An 18,550-nucleotide genomic window follows, 5' to 3' on the forward strand; every position below is an offset into this window, starting at 1 on the left:
AGCCCATTGACTCACTCACTCTTTGGCAGATACTCGGCATCACTTTCGTTCCCGCTGGTTTCACCTGAAAAGAGAGAAGCAGTTTCCACTTGTGCTGTCCAAGAGCAGGAAGTATGCGAGGGCGAGAACCACAGAAAACCTCCACACACCTGCAGGCTGGAGTCAGGGATGCTGAGCCTGCCTCCAAGCACTCAGTGCGGTCAGGGCAGGACAGCCACAAAAGAGAATAAAGGGCTCGGAGAGGAACTGCTCTATGCCCCATTCCCCCGACATGCTTCCTCCCTGCTCACTCCCCTCTCCTCTAACCCTAGATGCTCACAGCAGTTCAGCCTAGGTTTACGAAGCCTGGTTCCCAGTGGCTGCTGTTTCTACATGCATATCCTCCTCTTTCAATTCCCCAACAAGGTGTCAAAGGCTGAACAAAAGCCCCCAATGCAGAACCAGCCATGAATTTAGGATAATGGGGAATGTTGGGTTAAGAGGGTTACTTACCAAAGAAGTTTATGAAGCAAACTGTAACTCCTTTGCAATACCTCTAAGTTACCTCTAGGCCAAACTGAACTCTTTACTCAGAATTCTTACAGTATCAGACTGCTTTAGATTGCTCTTATTTTTTCCAAACAGATTTTAAGTTTTTTGAGAATAAGGGGCTATGCTTTTACGAGGGGGTGTTTTAGAAATGAATGGAACATTATAAGATTAAGTCTGAAAAGTTAAAGCAAAATAAAATAAATGTAGAGAGAAAAAAATTAAATGTATCAGGAAAAGCAAGGCCTTATGGAGTCATAAATTAAAAAAATATGTTTGATGATATAAAAATGTAAAATTTGTGTCAAATATAAATATCACTAGTAATTCAAAAGATGAACAATAAACTGGGAAAATCTCTGTAACACACAATGCAGACACGAGGCTAAGTTTCTAAATATTAAAAAAACTGTTACGAATGAATAAGAAAAATATAGCTCAACAGGAAAATGAATAAAGGGTAGAAAGAGGCAATCCATAGAAAAAGATTTATAAGTACTGATAAACATCATAATTGTCCAAATTCATAATTTTAAAAATATAAATTAAAATAAGGTACAATTTTCAATCATGGTAGTGGCAAAAAATAAGAAGCTTTACTAAAACACAGTAAAGATTATGAGGAAAGTTATTTTCAAATGCTGTTCACAGAAACATAAAGTGTTACAATTTGTGGGACAACTTAATAGCAGTTATAAAAATTTTAAAAGCTTATATTCCTTAATTAAGCTCACTGCTAGAAACTTATTCTACAGATGTGTTCTTACCAATATACAAAAATATAAGCAAAAGATGTATATTGAGCAGACATATTTATAAATATATATGTTTAAGATATATCTATATCTTAAGTTCCATATATATACGAATATATATATATATAAATATATATATAAGTTCCATATACATATAATCAAACAGGTTATATTAATCCACAGGTTAACTAAAATGTTAAAAACAACCAAAATGTCTACCAGCTAAATAAAATTCTTTTACTTCTCTACAAAGAAATATAGTACAGCTCTGTGTATCCAAAATATATCAATTATGGTTTTTTTTTTAAAGCAAGACATACAAAGTCTGGTATAAAACTATACTATTTGGGTAGACAAAAATATTTGCATGTGCATACAATTTTCTGGGAGCAGGAGGAGGAGGTTTGGGGAAATCTGGCTTTTCATTTTATGTTATTCTAAAATATTATAACTTCTTGCTGTGCTCATTTTAATTTATAATAAGGAATAAGAGAATATTATAAAAAATAACTGCCTGTTCATAAGCTAGGGGGGAAAGGTACACAAGAGATGTCACAGAAAAAGTAGCTATTTAAATATTATGTACTATACATTTTTGTAACTTCAAATTAACCACCACGACCAAAAGTATCCTGGGGCCATAACACAGTGTTTGGTCTGAAGGAACAAAAGCTGTGAGCTCTGGAGTCCTATTTGAATCCTTATAGCACCAGGCACCTTTTGGGAGCCTATATGAAGTGACTGGAAAGAAAGAAAAGAAAGGGAAAGGGGAGGGAAGGTAATATAACTGGAAAAGACCTTATAAAAGATCATTTAAGTGACTTGCATTCTGAGACACTGAATGAAGGTTTAGGGGTTTATAAGACAACAGGAAAGTCTACTCAGAATCTGTAGTGATCAAAAAAGTACTAGGTTGGTCCTTTTTTATATGTGACTTCAACCCACAAAATTATAATGACAAAATTGGAGAAAGGTACTAAATCATTCCGTAATGCCTGATGACTGAAACGTAAGAAATGTTGAGGTTGGAATAGATTCAGTGAAGCTTAGCATGTACTGACAGAGTAGGTAAATATAATTATCTGGCTCTACGAGGCATGTTGATAAACAGACAAAAGCTAAAGGAGGAAAACAGAAATCTGAGAACAGTGACTGTGGAGCCAGGAGATCCTCAGGCACGAGAGGAATTCCTCTGGTCCATTGGAGAAGTCAGTCACAGAGACTGGGTAAAGGCATGTTTTCTTTGAGCCAAAAAAATCTTGTAGGGAAGGGTTACAATTTAGGGACTGTGTTGGGTGTGTGTGTGTGGTAGAAGCTGGTAATTCACCCTGCTGAATTATTTTCTTTTCAATAATGATACAGTGACAAAAGAATGTGGTTCTTCAAAAACTTGTCTTAGAGCCAAACTTACTAAAATGTTCCTAGTCCGTAAGGCATGAAGCATACATAGAAGAGATCACTATTAACCTATTTAGGGTGCTGTACCTGGAGAGTATACTTATCAATGGACTGCTGTTAATCTGGGGAAATGGTGATGTTCTTTTATTTATTTTTGTGTTCTTTTTATTATATTTTATTGATTATGCTATTAAAGTTATCCTGATTTTTCCCCCTTTGCCCCCCTACCACCCAGCACTCCCCACTCCCTCAGGCAATCCCCCCACCACTGTTCATGTCCATGGGTTGTGCGTATGAATTCTTTGGCTACTCCATCCCCATGACTATTCTGTAACTACCTATTTGTACTTCTTAATCCCCTCACCTCTTCACCCATTCTCCCCTACCCCCTCCCATCTAGCAACCATCAAAACATTCTCCATATCCATGATTCTGCCTCTGTTCTTGTTTGCTTAGTTTTTTAGATTCAATTATTGATAGATATGTATTTTTTGCCATTTTACTGTTTGTAGTTTTGATCCTTTTTTTTTCTTAAATAAATCTCTTTACTATTTCATATAATACTACTTTGGTGGTGAGGAATTCCTTTAGTTTTTTTCTTGTCTGGGAAACTCTTTATCTGCCCTTCAATTCTAAATGATAGCTTTGTTGGGTAGAGCAGTCTTGGCTGTAGGTCCCTGCTTTTCATGACTTTGAATATTTCTTGACAATCGTTGTTAGCCTACGAAGCTGACAGTCTTATGGGAACTCCCTTGTTGGTAACTAACTGCTTTTCTCTTGCTGCTTTTAAGGTCTTCTCTTTATCTTTAACCTTTGGCCTTTTAATTATGATGCATCTTGGAGTAGGCCTCTTTGCATCCATCCATCTTGTTTGGGATTCTCTGTGTTTCCGGGACTCGCATATCTATTTCCTTCACCAAATCAGGGAAGGTTTCTTTCACTATTTTTTCAGATAGATTTCCAATTTCTTGCTCCTTCTCTTCTCCTTCTGGCATCCCTATGATGCAAATGTTGGAACTCTTGAAGTCGTCTCAGAGGCTCCTTACAATATTCTCCTTTTTTTGTATTCCTTTCTTCTTGTTGTTCTGATTGGCTGTTTTTTGGTTCCTTATGTTCTAAATCATTGATTTGATATCTCAGCTTCATCCACTCTACTGTTGTTTCCCTGTAAATTGTTCTTTATTTCAATTAGTGTGTCCTTTGTTTCTGACTGGATCTTTTCATACTACTGAGGTCCTCACTAAGTTCCTTGAGCCTCCTTATAACCAGTGTTTTGAACTCTGCATCTGATAGATTGCTTATCTCTATTTTGCTTCGTTCTTTTTCTGGAGTTTTGACCTGTTCTTTCATTTGGGCCATGTTTCTTTTTCTCCTCATTTTGGCAGCCTCCCTGTGTTTGTTTCTATGTATTAGGTAGAGTTGCTTTGACTCCATGTCTTGGTTGTGTGGCCTAATGTAGTAGGTGTCCTATAAGATCCAGTAGCACAGCCTCCCCTATCACCCAAGCTGGGTACTCCAGGTGTGCCTTTTGTGTGGGCTGAGTAGTACACCCTCTCCTTGTAGTTGGGCCTTGATTGGTGTTGACAGGTCAATAGGAGGGATTTACTCAGGCCAGTCAGCTGTAAGGATTGGCTGGGACCACTGACCACCCACCTCCCCCCTCCATAAAAAATCAGCTGTGGAAGGGCAGGGAGGTGGTGCTCCGACATGCTCTGTAGCTGTCCACTGGGTGTGCAGGCTCTGGTGTTTTCCAGCTGGTGCAGGCCAAGGTCAGCCTGGGATTCTGGTATGACTTGGCTATTGTTTCTCACTTATGAACCTCTCAGAGAAAAACCGCTAAATTTCACATATTCTTTGTCAGACATTCAAGTTAAGAATCTTGTATAAGTTTTAAAGAAAATTCTAATAATTCACTCTGGATGTTGAAAGACAATATAAGCTTTATCTAGGCATCTGAAAGATAAAACTATGGAACTTATTAACTTACAAGTTAATACCACATACCTTCAGTCTATATATACCTAATAATATTTTCATTTCTCCACTGAAAGAGTCTATATTGATAAATGACTATAAATCAAAGTTGGACTACAAAATACTGATATAATATACTTATAAAAATTAGCCTCACTGGTTTATAATTATTTAATTTATCTATTTCTTCATCCAATAGTTATTACTTGGTACAAAATTAAATAAAAGGAGCTTGAGGATGAATTTTACAAAGTACCTTATCCTAACAAGTTTTATATTTAGGTGGGATAGACAGGAAAGTAAACAGAAAATTATAACTCACATCAAACATTAGGTTATACAATGATTCTCTGCTCATCTGCCGGCAGCTGGGGAGAGCCGGAACAACTCTTACCTTTGGAAGGAGGTACATCTTTTCCAGTGTAAGGGTGTAACTTTACTCTCTTCTTCCCTCTCTTTGATTCAAATATGTCATCTATTCTCAGCACAAGCTGAAAAAAGACCAGAAAAGTACAAGCTAAAACCAACACCAACAAGTTTGCAGCCTAATGGTATTCATTTGTGATTCTCACTCAGAAAAAGATCCATTTTATAAATAAAACCTTATTTCTCAATTTTGAATCTAAAATGGTCTCTAGTAAGGTGATATGTTGTTCTAACACAAAGTCCATGTAACATGGGTAAAAGAAGGAGAAACCTTTCCAGAGGAACCGAGCACAGGCTCCTAGAGATTCCCTGTCGTTCCATGTTACGACACGCCGGAAATCTGGATACCACACTCAATAGGGTGGCCAAGCCTTCACCATCTGACTCAAGTTCTTGCGTGCCCAGAGTAGGAAGTGGGATACTTACTCACTTGGAAGGCAGGGTGGGGCTCGGTTATTTTTGCTCCCAGGAATTTTTGGCAAAGAGAGGATAATCATGCTTAGAAAGTTTTTGTCAAAGGGAATATCTATCTCTTCCCTACTAGGAGCACTAATAATACAATTTACTTTAGAAACACGTCAGAAAATTAGGAGACCCTCAAACATGCTCAAGTACAATAACTATGCTCCATTTAATAAACACTATTCTTTAGAAGGATTTCTTTGCTTCTGGGAGGTGTGTGTAAGAGAGACAGATATACACACAGACTGGACTTAAAAAAGAGGAAAGAATTAAAGCTGAGCAACAGACACTTTTAAAAAGAACTGATTAGCTTTTCACGTATATTTTTCTTTTTCTTAAAATTCCAAGCTTTTTCTTAACTATTAATCCTGATTTAACATAATTAATGCTCAGAATTACAATTGGTAGGAACAACATATAAGATGATAACTAACAGAGTTGCTTCAGAAAAGTGCTCGTTTTCTTTTGTCCTTGTTTCACCAGCAATCCCAGAAACCCGAAGGCAGTGAATCAGTCCAATGCAAAAAAAAAAAAAAAAAAAAAAAAAAAAAAGTGACAGAGACACGTGCTTCCAATATGCAGATCAGTCCCACATTTTTGGATGAGTTTGTTCTTTTAAAGATTTCTGTAGCTGGCATTCAAATGAAAAATTAAAAGTGTTCTTAAATATTAGCATTATTGAAAAAAAAACAAGAGAATCCAACGTACAAGGGTATGTTAGGGGGTATAGGAAAGATATGAGAGTAAACATATATTTTTGGTTATAAAATGAACATAACTAGTACAAATATTAATGTGTATTTGAAAAGTATACTCCAAAGTATAGTCAACTATCATAAAGGAAAGGGAACAATCTGTTCTAGAAAGATGAGATAAAGTAATAAAATTTAAATTTTGGGTAGGAGCTAGGAAGAAGAGCCCGCTTTTATTTCTAATTGGGGGAAATGCTGTAGAACGGCCCTCCTAAGAAGCGAGAGGAACCACGCTGTTGTACACACTGACACGAACAATATGAAACATGAGGAAACCACCCCAGCACACACAGGCTCCCACTGCAGGGAGAGAAAGGAAGGGTGGGGGAGACGCATATGGACTACATCAGTGATTTTCAAACTACGAAAGCAGTTTCTCTTTCAGGATCGCTCTAGTCACCAAAGGGGGAATAATGCAAAGGGCTTTCCTGTGGAATGTTGCTCCTAAAGACGCTCCGAAGCCACAATTTGTATTGCAAAAGGAACACCCTAAGAGGATTTAATTCAAGGAGGGTCACAGGTAGAAATGCTATCAGTCTCTTCGTGCCTGACAAGAGTTCATCGGCGTCCTCCCCCGACCCCACAATGCTCACTAAGGTCAGGAAGAGAACAAGCTTCAAGCCCTCAGGGGGTCCACAGTACCAAAAATACTGAGGCATGAAATCTAAAGCACTGCCAACCTCCTCAGGTCTCCACGGACTCCACAACCCACGATTCCTGAGGATTTGTTAGTGCCATTCCAGCAAGCACATCTTCAGCGCGATCTCTGTGTTTGTGCTCTGGCCCTGGGAACGCGTGATGGGTTGGTTCTGGGCCCCCTGGGAAGCTGGGCCAGCAGGACCTGTCAGAGCAGCGAAAGACTGCTGAAGGCCTGGGAATTCTTTAAACCTCTGATTTTCAACTCTGCCTCACCATCCACAGGAGAATAAGCAGCTAACGATTTATTTTTCTTCACTGAGAGAGATCAGTTTAGTGCTTTTTAGAAATTGTCTTCAACCTTTCACATATTAAAGAGGGAGGGGCAGGAAATAGATCAGAAGTATTAAAGTAATTATGGAACAGAATATTTCCCAAGGAACCAATCAGTTCCTAAACCAAGAAACAGCTGCAACTGCTGTTTAATGTTAAAGTAAGGAACAAAAACCGTGCTGAATGAATACATACAGTGAATTCAGATGGGATTAAGGAAAGCAACAGTATTTAAATGATCTGATATTTTTCATCTCTGAAGAGTAATCCTGAAAACACTCTGAATTACTGAACAAAGAGTTTTAAAATATTTTCATATAACTTCTTAAGCGTCTCTCCTAAACTAGATATGAGGTCTGTCCAGAAAAAGTCCAGCCATTGTTAATATAATGAGAATGGTCTGTGTGACATCCATGTAACCTGGCAGCCAAGGAGAGTGGGCTGGAATGCACATGCGTGAAAAATGACGACTTCACCGTACTAGTCAGTGGGGGTGGCACATGCTGGCGAGTGAGCATGTGTACTGTGCGGCCATCACATTCAAAATGACTGAGTGAGTAGAGCAACGAATCTGCATCAAATTTTGTGTTAAGCTTGAACATTCCTCTGTGGAGACTTCGGAATCAGATGATTCCAAAGGCCACAGCTATGGGCAACTGACAATTGGCAACTTTGCCACAACAACGTGCTCCTTTACACATCATGTCTCAAGCAGAGTTTTTTGATGAAACATCAAATCACCCAGGTGACTCAGTCCCCCTAATAGCTCAGATGCAGCACCCTGAATCTTCTGGCTTTTCCCCAAAACTAAAATCACCTTTGACTGTCGATGAGATTCAGGAAAATAATGACAGGGCAGCTGATGGCGATTAGAACTGTGTGATGCCCCAAGGTGCCTACTTTGAAGGGGACTGAGGTGTCACTGCCCTATGTACAATGTTTCTTGTATCTTGTACCTTCTTCAATAAATGTCTCTATTTTGCATATTGCATGGCTGGATACCTTCTGGACAGACCACACACACGTGCGCGCGCGCGCTCTAATTTCTTCATTTTGGTTTTGATGGCTCTATTTGAGATAATTACGGACTTGTTGCCTTTCTCCCTTGAGAAAGAAATAATTTATTTAATATAACTGATGAAAATTTCTAATTTTAAGTAATAGGTAGTCAAATTTCTTGTTTTCCTCCTCTGAGTGGAAATATTTGTCCCTAATTAATGGCATATACTTTTAAAAGAATATCTACTTATTTATTTTTTAGAGAGAAGGGAAGGGAATGAGAAAGAGAGGGAGAAAAACATCAATGCGAGAGAGAAATATCAATTTGCTGCCTCTCTTACACGCCCTGACCGGGGACTGAACCCTCAACCGAGGCATGTGCCCTGCACGGGAATCAACCAGCGACGGTGCTTTGTGGGACAACACCCAACAAACTGAGCCACACCAGTGAGGGCTAATGGCCAATGCTTTGAAATTACTGAAAAATCTATAAACTCGCACATAAAACTGAATTTACTTTGGTAATTATGTAAACAAGTGAGAATACTGAAGCTAGCTTAATAAAATGTTCTTGTGTATGATATCCTAGAGCGTCCTTGAAACGGGCAGTGGCCTGCAGTCGGAACTAAGGTAGCTGAAGTGAAGCCCTCGCTCCAAAGCCAATTTTCCAAATCCATCAGGGAACCTCGGCAAAAGCCGTTTATGCATTTTTCTTGCATGAGCAAAAACCTAGAGCTTAAGGCTGCTTTCCAAATCTGTTAGTTCCAGTAGATCAGTTCGAACCTATTATTCATATCAGTCTCATCTATTCATTTGCATTATGAGAATAAATGCTTAAATAAGAGTCAAAGAAAGAATGACCTGAAGTCCTTACCCTTGGCAGATTTTTTCTTTTCCTGTTTGCAACTTCTCCGGCTCGGAAAAGCTTCCATTCAGTTAAAGTGACGGGCAAAGTGGTGTCCTTCGTGAACTTGGACCTTAAATAAGCTTGAGAGCTCTTCAGTTCCATAGTCTTCCGGTGCAGGAACTGAGGTTTGGGAGGAAGCTGAAACACGAGAAGATGTTGTGGTGAGGGTAAGCTCGTCTAGTTAACGTCTGCGTTCTCAAGGCCAAAGCTACCCCCCCAAAATATTTATCTTTCCTTTAAAATCATCCCATATAAGGATACCCTCATTTCTTTTTCCTCATTTGTAAAGAAGTTTCCCCAGCTTCTAATCCAAAGTTCTTCCACTACAATGCAACCAAATTTCCAGAAAACCACGGCCCAGAGTGCTCATTCACTCAAGGCAGCCTTTGCTTCCGGGGCGGTGAATGTTTTCAGGGGCCAGACATGTTTAGGCCACAGGCTGATGTGACTAACAGCGAGCTGAGGTTAACTAACTACAGTGAACTGAAAAGTCACGGCCTGTCTAAAGGTGGTCATATTCAGTTTTTTTAAAGAGCTAAAACACCAACAAACCCCCCCTTCAACCGAAGGCAACAAAAAGCTGTGTGCTGTCTCCCCCACGAACAAAACAAAAAAACAAAAAAACCACCACCAACAATTAAACCCCACATTTCAGTGCCTCATAGTTTTGGCCCTAGTTCAACCATGGTAATCTTTTCATAGGGATTATAAACGCGAGTTAACGTTTCCTTATGTCAATTCTCTGGTGATACCTTGGGTGCTCGGAAGGCGCTCTTAGGTGGTGGAAGCCTCCATGCCGAAGGGGGTCTCCACAGGGGAAAGGACTGCATTGGGATATCTTCGTATGGATTTTCTTTGGTGGGATCTTGAAAAAACAACAAAAAAAATAAGTTTAGAGGAACGTAACTAAATGAAAACAAAGTGTCTACAGCTAGGAAAACAAAACTCGTTAAATATGTTCCGCTTTCTAGTCCACATTGCCGGAGGGAGGGAGGGAGGTCTCAAAATCAAAGGCCCTTTGAGCTTGTAAACTACTCTTGGCATCCAATCAAGCTAAAAAAATGTTTCAAAATACTGTGCTATAAACATCTACTTCTGACCTGAGCACTCCACTAAACTGGTTGTACAATTCCTTAAAGAACAAAAGAACTTATACAACAAAGGTTTCCATATCCAAAAAAGACAAATCTAGAGCAAGATGTGCCTGATTGTAAAATACCATCCTGTATAGTTAACGGCTCCACCAAATACATACTCGTTCAATTTAATTGCAAAGTTTGCGGACACTTACACAGGACATCTTCATAGATATTGTCCTCCGATTGTGTGTAGTAAAGTGTTGAGCCAGCATTTCTTCCAAGTTCTTCATGCATCTTCTGTGTGTTCCGATTTCGAAAGTGCTGAATATCTTCAAATTCAAAGGATTTCCTTAAGAAAGGAGGGACAACTGTAATAGCATAATCAATAAATATATTTAAAAAAAAAAAAAAAAAGAAAGGAGATATATGTTCAGGTTGTATCTCTTAAAACTCTAGTCTTTAAATTGGTATGATAGACAAAAGTCGGTAAGTAAAGGACTCGTGTGAAAAAGTACAAAGGTGTTTTATCGGATACGTTAAAGTAAATGTAGGCTAATGCCCTATATGCGCCCTGAGAAAACTGGAGGCTTTCAGCCAGTCTCCAGTCATGTTCTTTACTGGGTACCTTTCTTAAATTCTTTCTCTAACGAAAAGGGAGGCTGAGGCCAGCATGCTCTCCATGCAGTGGAAGAATGTACTTGCTTCCTTGCACGTGTTAGAGAGAAAACGGAAGTGTTTTCCGAGGCTCTTCTGTCCCTAGACTGTGTCAGATCCTAGCCACGCTTGTACTATTTCCTCTGGGGCTAATTAACATCTGCATAATCAGAGCCAGGGAGTGGAAATTGGTTTGAAAAGGAAAAAGCAGCTCAAGATTCAATAAGAAAAATATTTATAAATCATTACCTATTGATTAAAAAAGCGTACCTTTTAGATCTTCCTCTGATTTTTCCACCACATTTCTTTGGTTCAGGTTCCCGAGAAGAAGCCGAAGAAGCCTCTGCACAAGAATTATTTTCACAGTATTTTCCGTCACAGTTTCTTTCTTTACACGGCATAACACCAGACTCAGATAAGTATCTGAATGTCCTACGCGGCTTTGGCAAAGGGTTTATAGAAGGTGCACATTCTTGTCCCTCGGGCTCGGAGTAAATATTTTCCAAGCTCTTGGTCACTCCATACGAACTCTCCAGAACTCTGAAATTCAGTTCTTTCTCTGGAGACACACAACGTTCTAGGGCCAAATTTAAGACTTTATCTGGGGGAAGCGCCTCGATTTTCTTCCACAGTATTTGTGAGGTATAGAAATTGCCTGGAGGTAATGAAGTCTCTGGATCCAAAACAACTTCCTTCCAGCTTTCGATCTGTCTGACGCGGGAACACACCCAGCTGCACTCGGATTCCGTTTTAGGGATGCGCCAGTCGCCCTGTTCGGGCTTCTTGCAGCCCCCCTCGCTCCGAGTGTGGCCTGCAGTGTCTCCATTGACACCCGGGCTGACCCCTGGGCTGACCCCTGGGCCGATCACATCGAACTTCGGGCCTTTCCCCTCAGCAACGGGGTTTTTCTTGAGAAGCATCCCCTGATGACCGTTGTATCTCACTCCCAAGTCCTTTTGGTGCCACTTATCTCGGTTAGATACGCCATTAGTCCTTCCTTCCCACTGGGAAATTTTTTGTTTGATGTTTTTGCAGTGGCTTCTTGACAGTGTCTGAACAGCAGACCGAGAAAAACCACCATCCATGTTCCCCGGTGGGTGCATACCAGAGAGACGGCTTTCACTTGGGGGCCATCACGGGGAGCTGTGCAACACCATGCTCTTTGTCCTGTCAGTTACAATCCAGAGAATTCCAGCATTTTCCTTTCATATTCAACTCGGAAGTTTCTTCTCATAGAAAAATTCTGCTCATTGATCGTCGCTGAAAATGGCTGCAACTTTGTTTTAAACAATCCTGTGCAAAGAAGACAAGAATATGTTACCAATTTAAAAATGTTATAATTTAAACATCACGAACACATTACCCAGCTATCCCTAAATAATTCATTTGCACTGAATCTGTAAAGTACCTGTCATCCATTAAGTTACTGAACTCCATAAAGATATTCCTAAAATAGTACTTGAGTATTTCTCCAATTGTCAGCTGTATCGTTCTGCCATGTTTCACTTCTACAGATAGGCAGAGTGAGGTTCTTTAAGAGACTGTACATAGTAGTATGTGATATTATTATTTTTTGCAGGGGGGAGAGTTGAGTCATTTATTTCTTTAACATGAAAACAAAATTTAGGGGGAGGTAATATTATTTTAATAAATCAATTCTTTATGGAACCTTCTCTTAATGAAGCAAGGACCTACAGAGTATTATAAAAAGCATACATATACAGAAACACATGTCAGATGACCCAAAGTTTATGTATACAACCAAAGGAAGAACCAGTTAGTCTAGAAGCACGCCAATAGCTAATTTCCTCCTCGTGTCCTATTTTAGGAGACAATATTAGCCCATCACATACCTTATTTCAACTTTATTATTAGCAGCACAGGATCCCATCACACAGTGCTAAAGACAGGTGCCATTAACCACCACTTACTTTAAAATGTAACAACCTATTATGTCACTGTCTGCAATTTCCACATCTCTGTCACCACGCCCTTGACCCAAATCAGCAAAAATACTCACAGGCATTATCACATCCCTTCCTTTCACATAGAGGCTTCACTCACAGAGGCCCATAAACTGTTTCCTCAAAAATAAAATTTGGCAGAGAACTTTTCCTACCAACTGAGTAAAGGTCCGATCTCAAGTTCTACTGTATATGGGATATAAATAGCAACTGATTCGAAACTTCCGGAGGCAGGGGTCATCCTTCCCTGAGCTCTGTCTGTGTGGCCCTGATTAACAGGCAGGAAAGCATCCTGGCCCAGCTCTGTCAGTGCAGCTGCCCAAAGCTGACCCACACAGCGCATTCGAGGCCAGGCGGGACTTGCCTTAGCCTTCATTTCAGCTGTTCCCACAGCTTATAGGAAAACCAGCTTTGCCAGCATACAAACGTTGGCGAAGGTCTTTGATGCAAAGAAACTTACTGTAAAAACCCTTAAAATTAAACTCATGTAGTGGAAACAAAACAAAACCAAACCTCGCAAACAGCAAAGCTGGTGTGCAGAGCTCCTGATAAAATATGTATGCATAGAATTTGACAGCCCAATCAGTAATTGCTCATTATTGAAACTCTGACAATCGTTTTCTCACCTTTGATGTGTACAGAGGATTCCTAAGGCCCTTAGGGTGTCCCTGAGACTCAGGTTTTCTTCCCTACGGACCTGATGGGAGTATTTCTCGCTCTCCTGCAGTCGAGCAGAGGTTTCTGGCAGTCCTTGTTAATACTTTCTTTACTCTTGTGAATGTGTTTTGTGAATGGGTCAAACTGAGAAGACAAAGATGAGAGCTGCTAGGGCTTAGAGAAATTTAGCTTGAAAATTGCTGGCAACAAATGGCTTCATCTAGGGAATTCACACACAAATGTGAATGATGTGTAGTGATGGTGTTGCAGAGCCCCAGCTGCTAGCTGGCTCGCTAATTGTTTCCCATGGAGCGGGTGGGGGGACAGAGAGAGAGAGAGAGAGAGAGAGAGAGAGAGAGCGCCAAGAGGATTTCATTGCCTGAATCTGAATGCTTTAGGGGAAATTTAAGGGAAAACACTGCCCATATCAAAGTTAGAAACAAATGGTCACCTCTGGTGAAGTTAGCGCCCCTGAGAGCAGATGCTACTATTGGTCTTCTCATCCTGATAATGAAGTGACAATCACTTACTTCAACAGTGTTAATAAACTTGTTACTAAAGTAACCAAAACCCAACACAGTGCATTTCACTTGTGGGACAATATGATGAACTTTCAGTGAAACCATCTATTCCATTTTCTCAGAAGGCTTACTGCCTGGATGCCAAGGAATTCCGTGCTCTTTCGGAAACAGTCAGTGTATGCCGGTAAGATATGTTAATTATCCTAAACAAACACCACTCTGTGTATTCAAGCCTAAATCTGCAGAACTGATATCACCCTTTTTGAACAACGGATTGTAATCAGGAGATCTCAGACGAGTGGTCATGCAGTCATTCTCTGAAACATCTAAATAATCTGAGATTTCTTCCTCAATCGTGCATTTAGCTCCCAAGGATACTATACTGTCCATTGCAGACTTACCCAAGGCTCCTAGCTCTTCTTTTGTTCTGGGAAAAGAGGGGGCTTAGGTATAGATTCCTATTTTTAAAATTCCAGTTTCAGGTTTAGTGCTAGAATGTTTACCTGAAGAAAACAGGTCTCGAAAGGATTCCAAATACGCAGCTACTCGAAGGAACGTAGCCAAATGGAAGCAGAGTTACTACTGGTGTCGTAAGGGTGACTTATTTCAGGAAAGAGATAAGACTAAAGATAGAAATCTCTGGGAAAGAAGACCAGCCCCCTCCGTGCCCCGTCCCCCAAAAAGAAAGCTTTGAATTAAAAAAAAAAATGCAGCATAGTAAGAGGGGAAGAGAACTAGTATTTACTAGTATTTATTTTATGTCTACAACATGCAAGGTCCTTTAACAAATGTTACAATCCTCCCTCTCAGCCATAAGAAATAGACACAGGGTCCTCTTGTGATGCCTGCTTGGGTGTGGTTGGTAGGGTAATAATATGGGTGTAAAAATGGATGGTTTTAATTTGAAAATGTCACCTAAAATGTCATAGGGTGTGCTTGAATGTGATACTGTTATGTTACAGAATTATATGCTTATGATTTTGTAATAAATGAGTTTGTAATAAAAAGGGGCATTATTTGTGCCGGACCGTGCATTTTTCTCTGTGCCATGTTCTCCATCTGAAAAGTGGAGATGTGAGAGACTTTCTCCAGAGTCCAAGGTCCCAGCGCCTGGTGGAGCAGGGACTCAGAACTGAGTGTGACTACTCCAAAGTCATTTGCTTTTCCCACTCAATACGCTATACTGTTGCTCATACAAAGAGCACTGGACTAGAAATCAGAAGAAATGGGAGCTTAAGTCCTACTCCTGCAACTTACTAGCTGTGTGACTTTTGGAAACTCACTTTACCTTCCTGGGTTTCAGTTTTCTCATCTGTAAATTGTGATGAATCACTGCTGTCTTGGTTTTTCCTTTAGTATTTCTTATAGTGCTGACCCAGCGAATTTTCTCCTCTTTCATTAATCTAAAATAAGTTTATTCACTTCATTTTGGGGGATAATTTTGCTGCATATAGAATTCTAGGTTGACAACATTTTTCTTTAATTAAGGTTATCATTCCTTTGACTTGAGGTTTGCATCATTTCTAATGAGAAGTTTGCAGGCATTCTTACCTTGGTTCCCCTGTACACAATGTCGCCCGTTTTCTCTAGGTGCTTCAAGATTTCCTCTTTACCTCTGCTTTATCTTTGCCTAAGTGTAGTTTTCTTTATATTTATATTGCTTGAGGTCTTTAGGGCTTCTTAGATTTTGAGTTGATGTTCTATATCAAATCCAACTTTATTTATTTATTTTTTACATTCCATTTTTAAAGTAAAAAAGAATAAAATAAAGTTAAAAAATCCAAGTTTTCCTCCCTTGCCCATTTTCCCCTCCCCTTCTAGGACTTTAATTATACATATTAGACCACCTACTCTGTTTATTTATTTTTTCCTTTTTTTTTTCTTTCTCTGCTTCAGTTCAGATAAATTGTATTGATCTGTCTCAAGTTTACTAATTATTTCTTCAACAGAGCAGAGTCCAACTTGCTTTTAAGTCCATCTAATAATTTTTACTTCAGATACTGTATTTTTCAGCTTCAAATTTTCTATTTGGTTCTTTTTTTTTTTTTTAAACATTTGTATTTCTCTTCCGAAATACTCCATGTCTTTGCCCATTATATTAACTTTTCCTGTATATTACTTAACATATTATAGACTTTAAGAGCTTTAACGTGACATCCTTGTTGGCGAACTCCAACAACTGGATCACCTTCAGGTTCCCTTGCATTGACTGCATTTTCTTTTTAGTATGGTTTACATTTTTCCTATTCCTTCTAGTATCTTGTGATTTTTAATTGCATTCTTGACATTGCCTATAAAAGAACAGTATAGGAAAAGGTATACTTTTTGTTTGTTTTGCTCGGTTCTGAGACGGCAAGCCTTTCCTCCTTCTGGTCGTTAGGTTGAGGGGCTGATCTTTCAGGTTCCTCCTACAGTCAGGCTGAGTGGAGGCTGGGTGGCAGGCTTTATTACATGGAATTCACCTGGGATTAGCTAAACCTTTAACCTCTTGACCAGCTACATTTCTAATCTTGTCGGTATTTGACCTAGAAAGAGCTTGGCTACGGTTTGAGATGTTTTTTTTGTTTGTTTCACCTTTGGATTCAGCTCCGGCGGGGGTATCACTGCACAAATTCGAGGACCTACACGAGTTCTTTGTGCCTCCCTTATCCTTCTACAATGCTGCTTTCTTAGTAAAAACTGGAAGAGGGAGACATGACACAGCAGACAAATGTTGGGCCAAATGGTTTGGTTTTTTTTTTTCTTTTTGCATTTGGGATTCTTTCAGATTCCAATTCACATTCTAATTCCAAAAGCCCGTACAGTTAACTAGAGCTTGGCGAACTTCCCCTGGCCTCTATTAGGTCTCACCATCTTTACCAGGGTTACTTGTACCCAGACCATGTGCTTGTTCTCAGGTATAAAAGTTGCTGTGGCTCTCTGTTCACTCACAAAGGAATTCACATTGGAATTAAATTCCCAAAGTTTTCTTGCATCTGCACTGGCTGGTGGGGGTCAGTGGATTGGGTGTTGGCCTGAGAGGCAAAAGGTCGCTGGTTCGATCCCTGGCTGGGGCACATGCCTTGGCTGCAGGCCAGGTCCCCAGATGGGGGCGTGTGAGAGGCAACTGATCAATATTTCTCTCTCACATCGATGATTCTCTCCCTGTATTTCTCCCTCTCTCTAAAAATAAAACAAATAATCTGTTTTTAAAAAGGTTAATTTAAAAAAGTAAATTAAAAAAAGTTTCCTTGCATCTACTGCTATTCAATAGCTCCAGAGAAATAGATGATTTTTATTTTGTACAGTATTTTCTTGCTACTATGGGAACAAATATTTTCTAGTCCTTCTCTTTAATACACCATAACTGGAACAGGAAGTCTTAAAATGTTTTTAATGAAATAGTATAGTGTAGATAGGAGAAAAATCAGAATACACTGCATGTAAGCAAAAGAAAGTATTGTTTCAAAAATGTTTGTTTCAGGGGTGTGTGTGTGTCGGTAATGGATTGCAAACATATTTATTATGATGAGGGGTGGTCAAATATTTTTGAAAAGTAACAAATTCAGAGAATGTCTATCAGGACACCAATCTTTAGAGGACAGCCCATGGAAAGATCGACTTCATGCAATAAAACTGTTGCGAAACCCAAAGGCTTTTACATTCAAAATAGAAACGAACAAGCCCTTGGGAAAATATGCAAAAACATAAGTTTTCAGAATAGGCAACTACAGTTAGAGAAGAATAAAACACATGCAGATATTTTAGCAACAAACAGCCTTTGATTTTTTATTAAAGCTAGCTTCTGGGTTTGCCGACTATAATTCAATTTGTTGCTTACTGACCGCTGTTGTTAAGTTCAAAATGCAAAGAAAGATTCTGGAGAGAGAGAATATGCTCCTTACATTCGGCTTCCTTAATAAAAATCTTTTAAAAATTTCTTTTTAGAGTGAGGGAAAGACACAGGAAGCTTCTCTGAATGTAGGAAAGTTGTTCCTACATGAACAGAATAAATCATTTTTAACTTAGCAATCAATGAGATGAGCCATACAAATGCATATATTATAAAATGTAGGTGGAAACCACAATGTTTATAAGAAAAACATCATGACGCATGGTACAAAGAGCTCAGACTTTGGAGCCAGACACCTGGATTTAAATTCCCTGCAACTTCCTTGGCGGTGTGGCCTTGGACTCTTAATCAGTCCAAGTCTTAATCTATAACAAGGAAATCAAACTCACCAGTAGGGTCACTGGAAGGATCAAATGAAATAATATATACAGCGACCGGTACAGAGTGACTGCCCATAATGGCTACGACACAACGGTCACCATCCGTTTAGCTGCGTGGGTGCTGGCACACATCTTCTTCCATCTAACCGGGTCCCTTCTCGTTTCTCCCCCCATTATAGCAGTGTGAGTTTCTGTTCTCATCACTCTTCTCCTAGACCTACCACAGGATGACCCCCTCTACGTCCCGCCCACCTCCAGTACCAACCCCCTTCCAAAACTGTTGCCGGAATGTT

At 39.6% G+C, this 18,550-nt stretch overlaps 1 protein-coding gene across 2 annotated transcripts in view; it reads right to left on the minus strand.

Annotated features, from left to right (window-relative positions):
- DENND2C (DENN domain containing 2C) overlaps positions 1-18,550 on the minus strand; it is a 72,706-nt gene that overhangs the window by 22,877 nt on the left and 31,279 nt on the right. For both annotated transcript variants that reach the window (XM_053915820.1, XM_053915819.2), the window contains exons 2-7: positions 11,174-12,196; positions 10,462-10,598; positions 9,923-10,035; positions 9,138-9,308; positions 5,050-5,146; positions 20-64 (exon numbers count right to left, since the gene is read on the minus strand). In XM_053915820.1, coding sequence (XP_053771795.1) covers positions 20-64; positions 5,050-5,146; positions 9,138-9,308; positions 9,923-10,035; positions 10,462-10,598; positions 11,174-12,006 — 1,396 coding nt within the window. In that variant the 5' untranslated portion in view covers positions 12,007-12,196. The remainder of the gene's footprint in view (positions 1-19; positions 65-5,049; positions 5,147-9,137; positions 9,309-9,922; positions 10,036-10,461; positions 10,599-11,173; positions 12,197-18,550) is intronic.

This window comes from Desmodus rotundus, chromosome 12 (assembly GCF_022682495.2).
Source record: "Desmodus rotundus isolate HL8 chromosome 12, HLdesRot8A.1, whole genome shotgun sequence".
NCBI classification, from domain to species: Eukaryota; Metazoa; Chordata; class Mammalia; order Chiroptera; family Phyllostomidae; genus Desmodus; species Desmodus rotundus.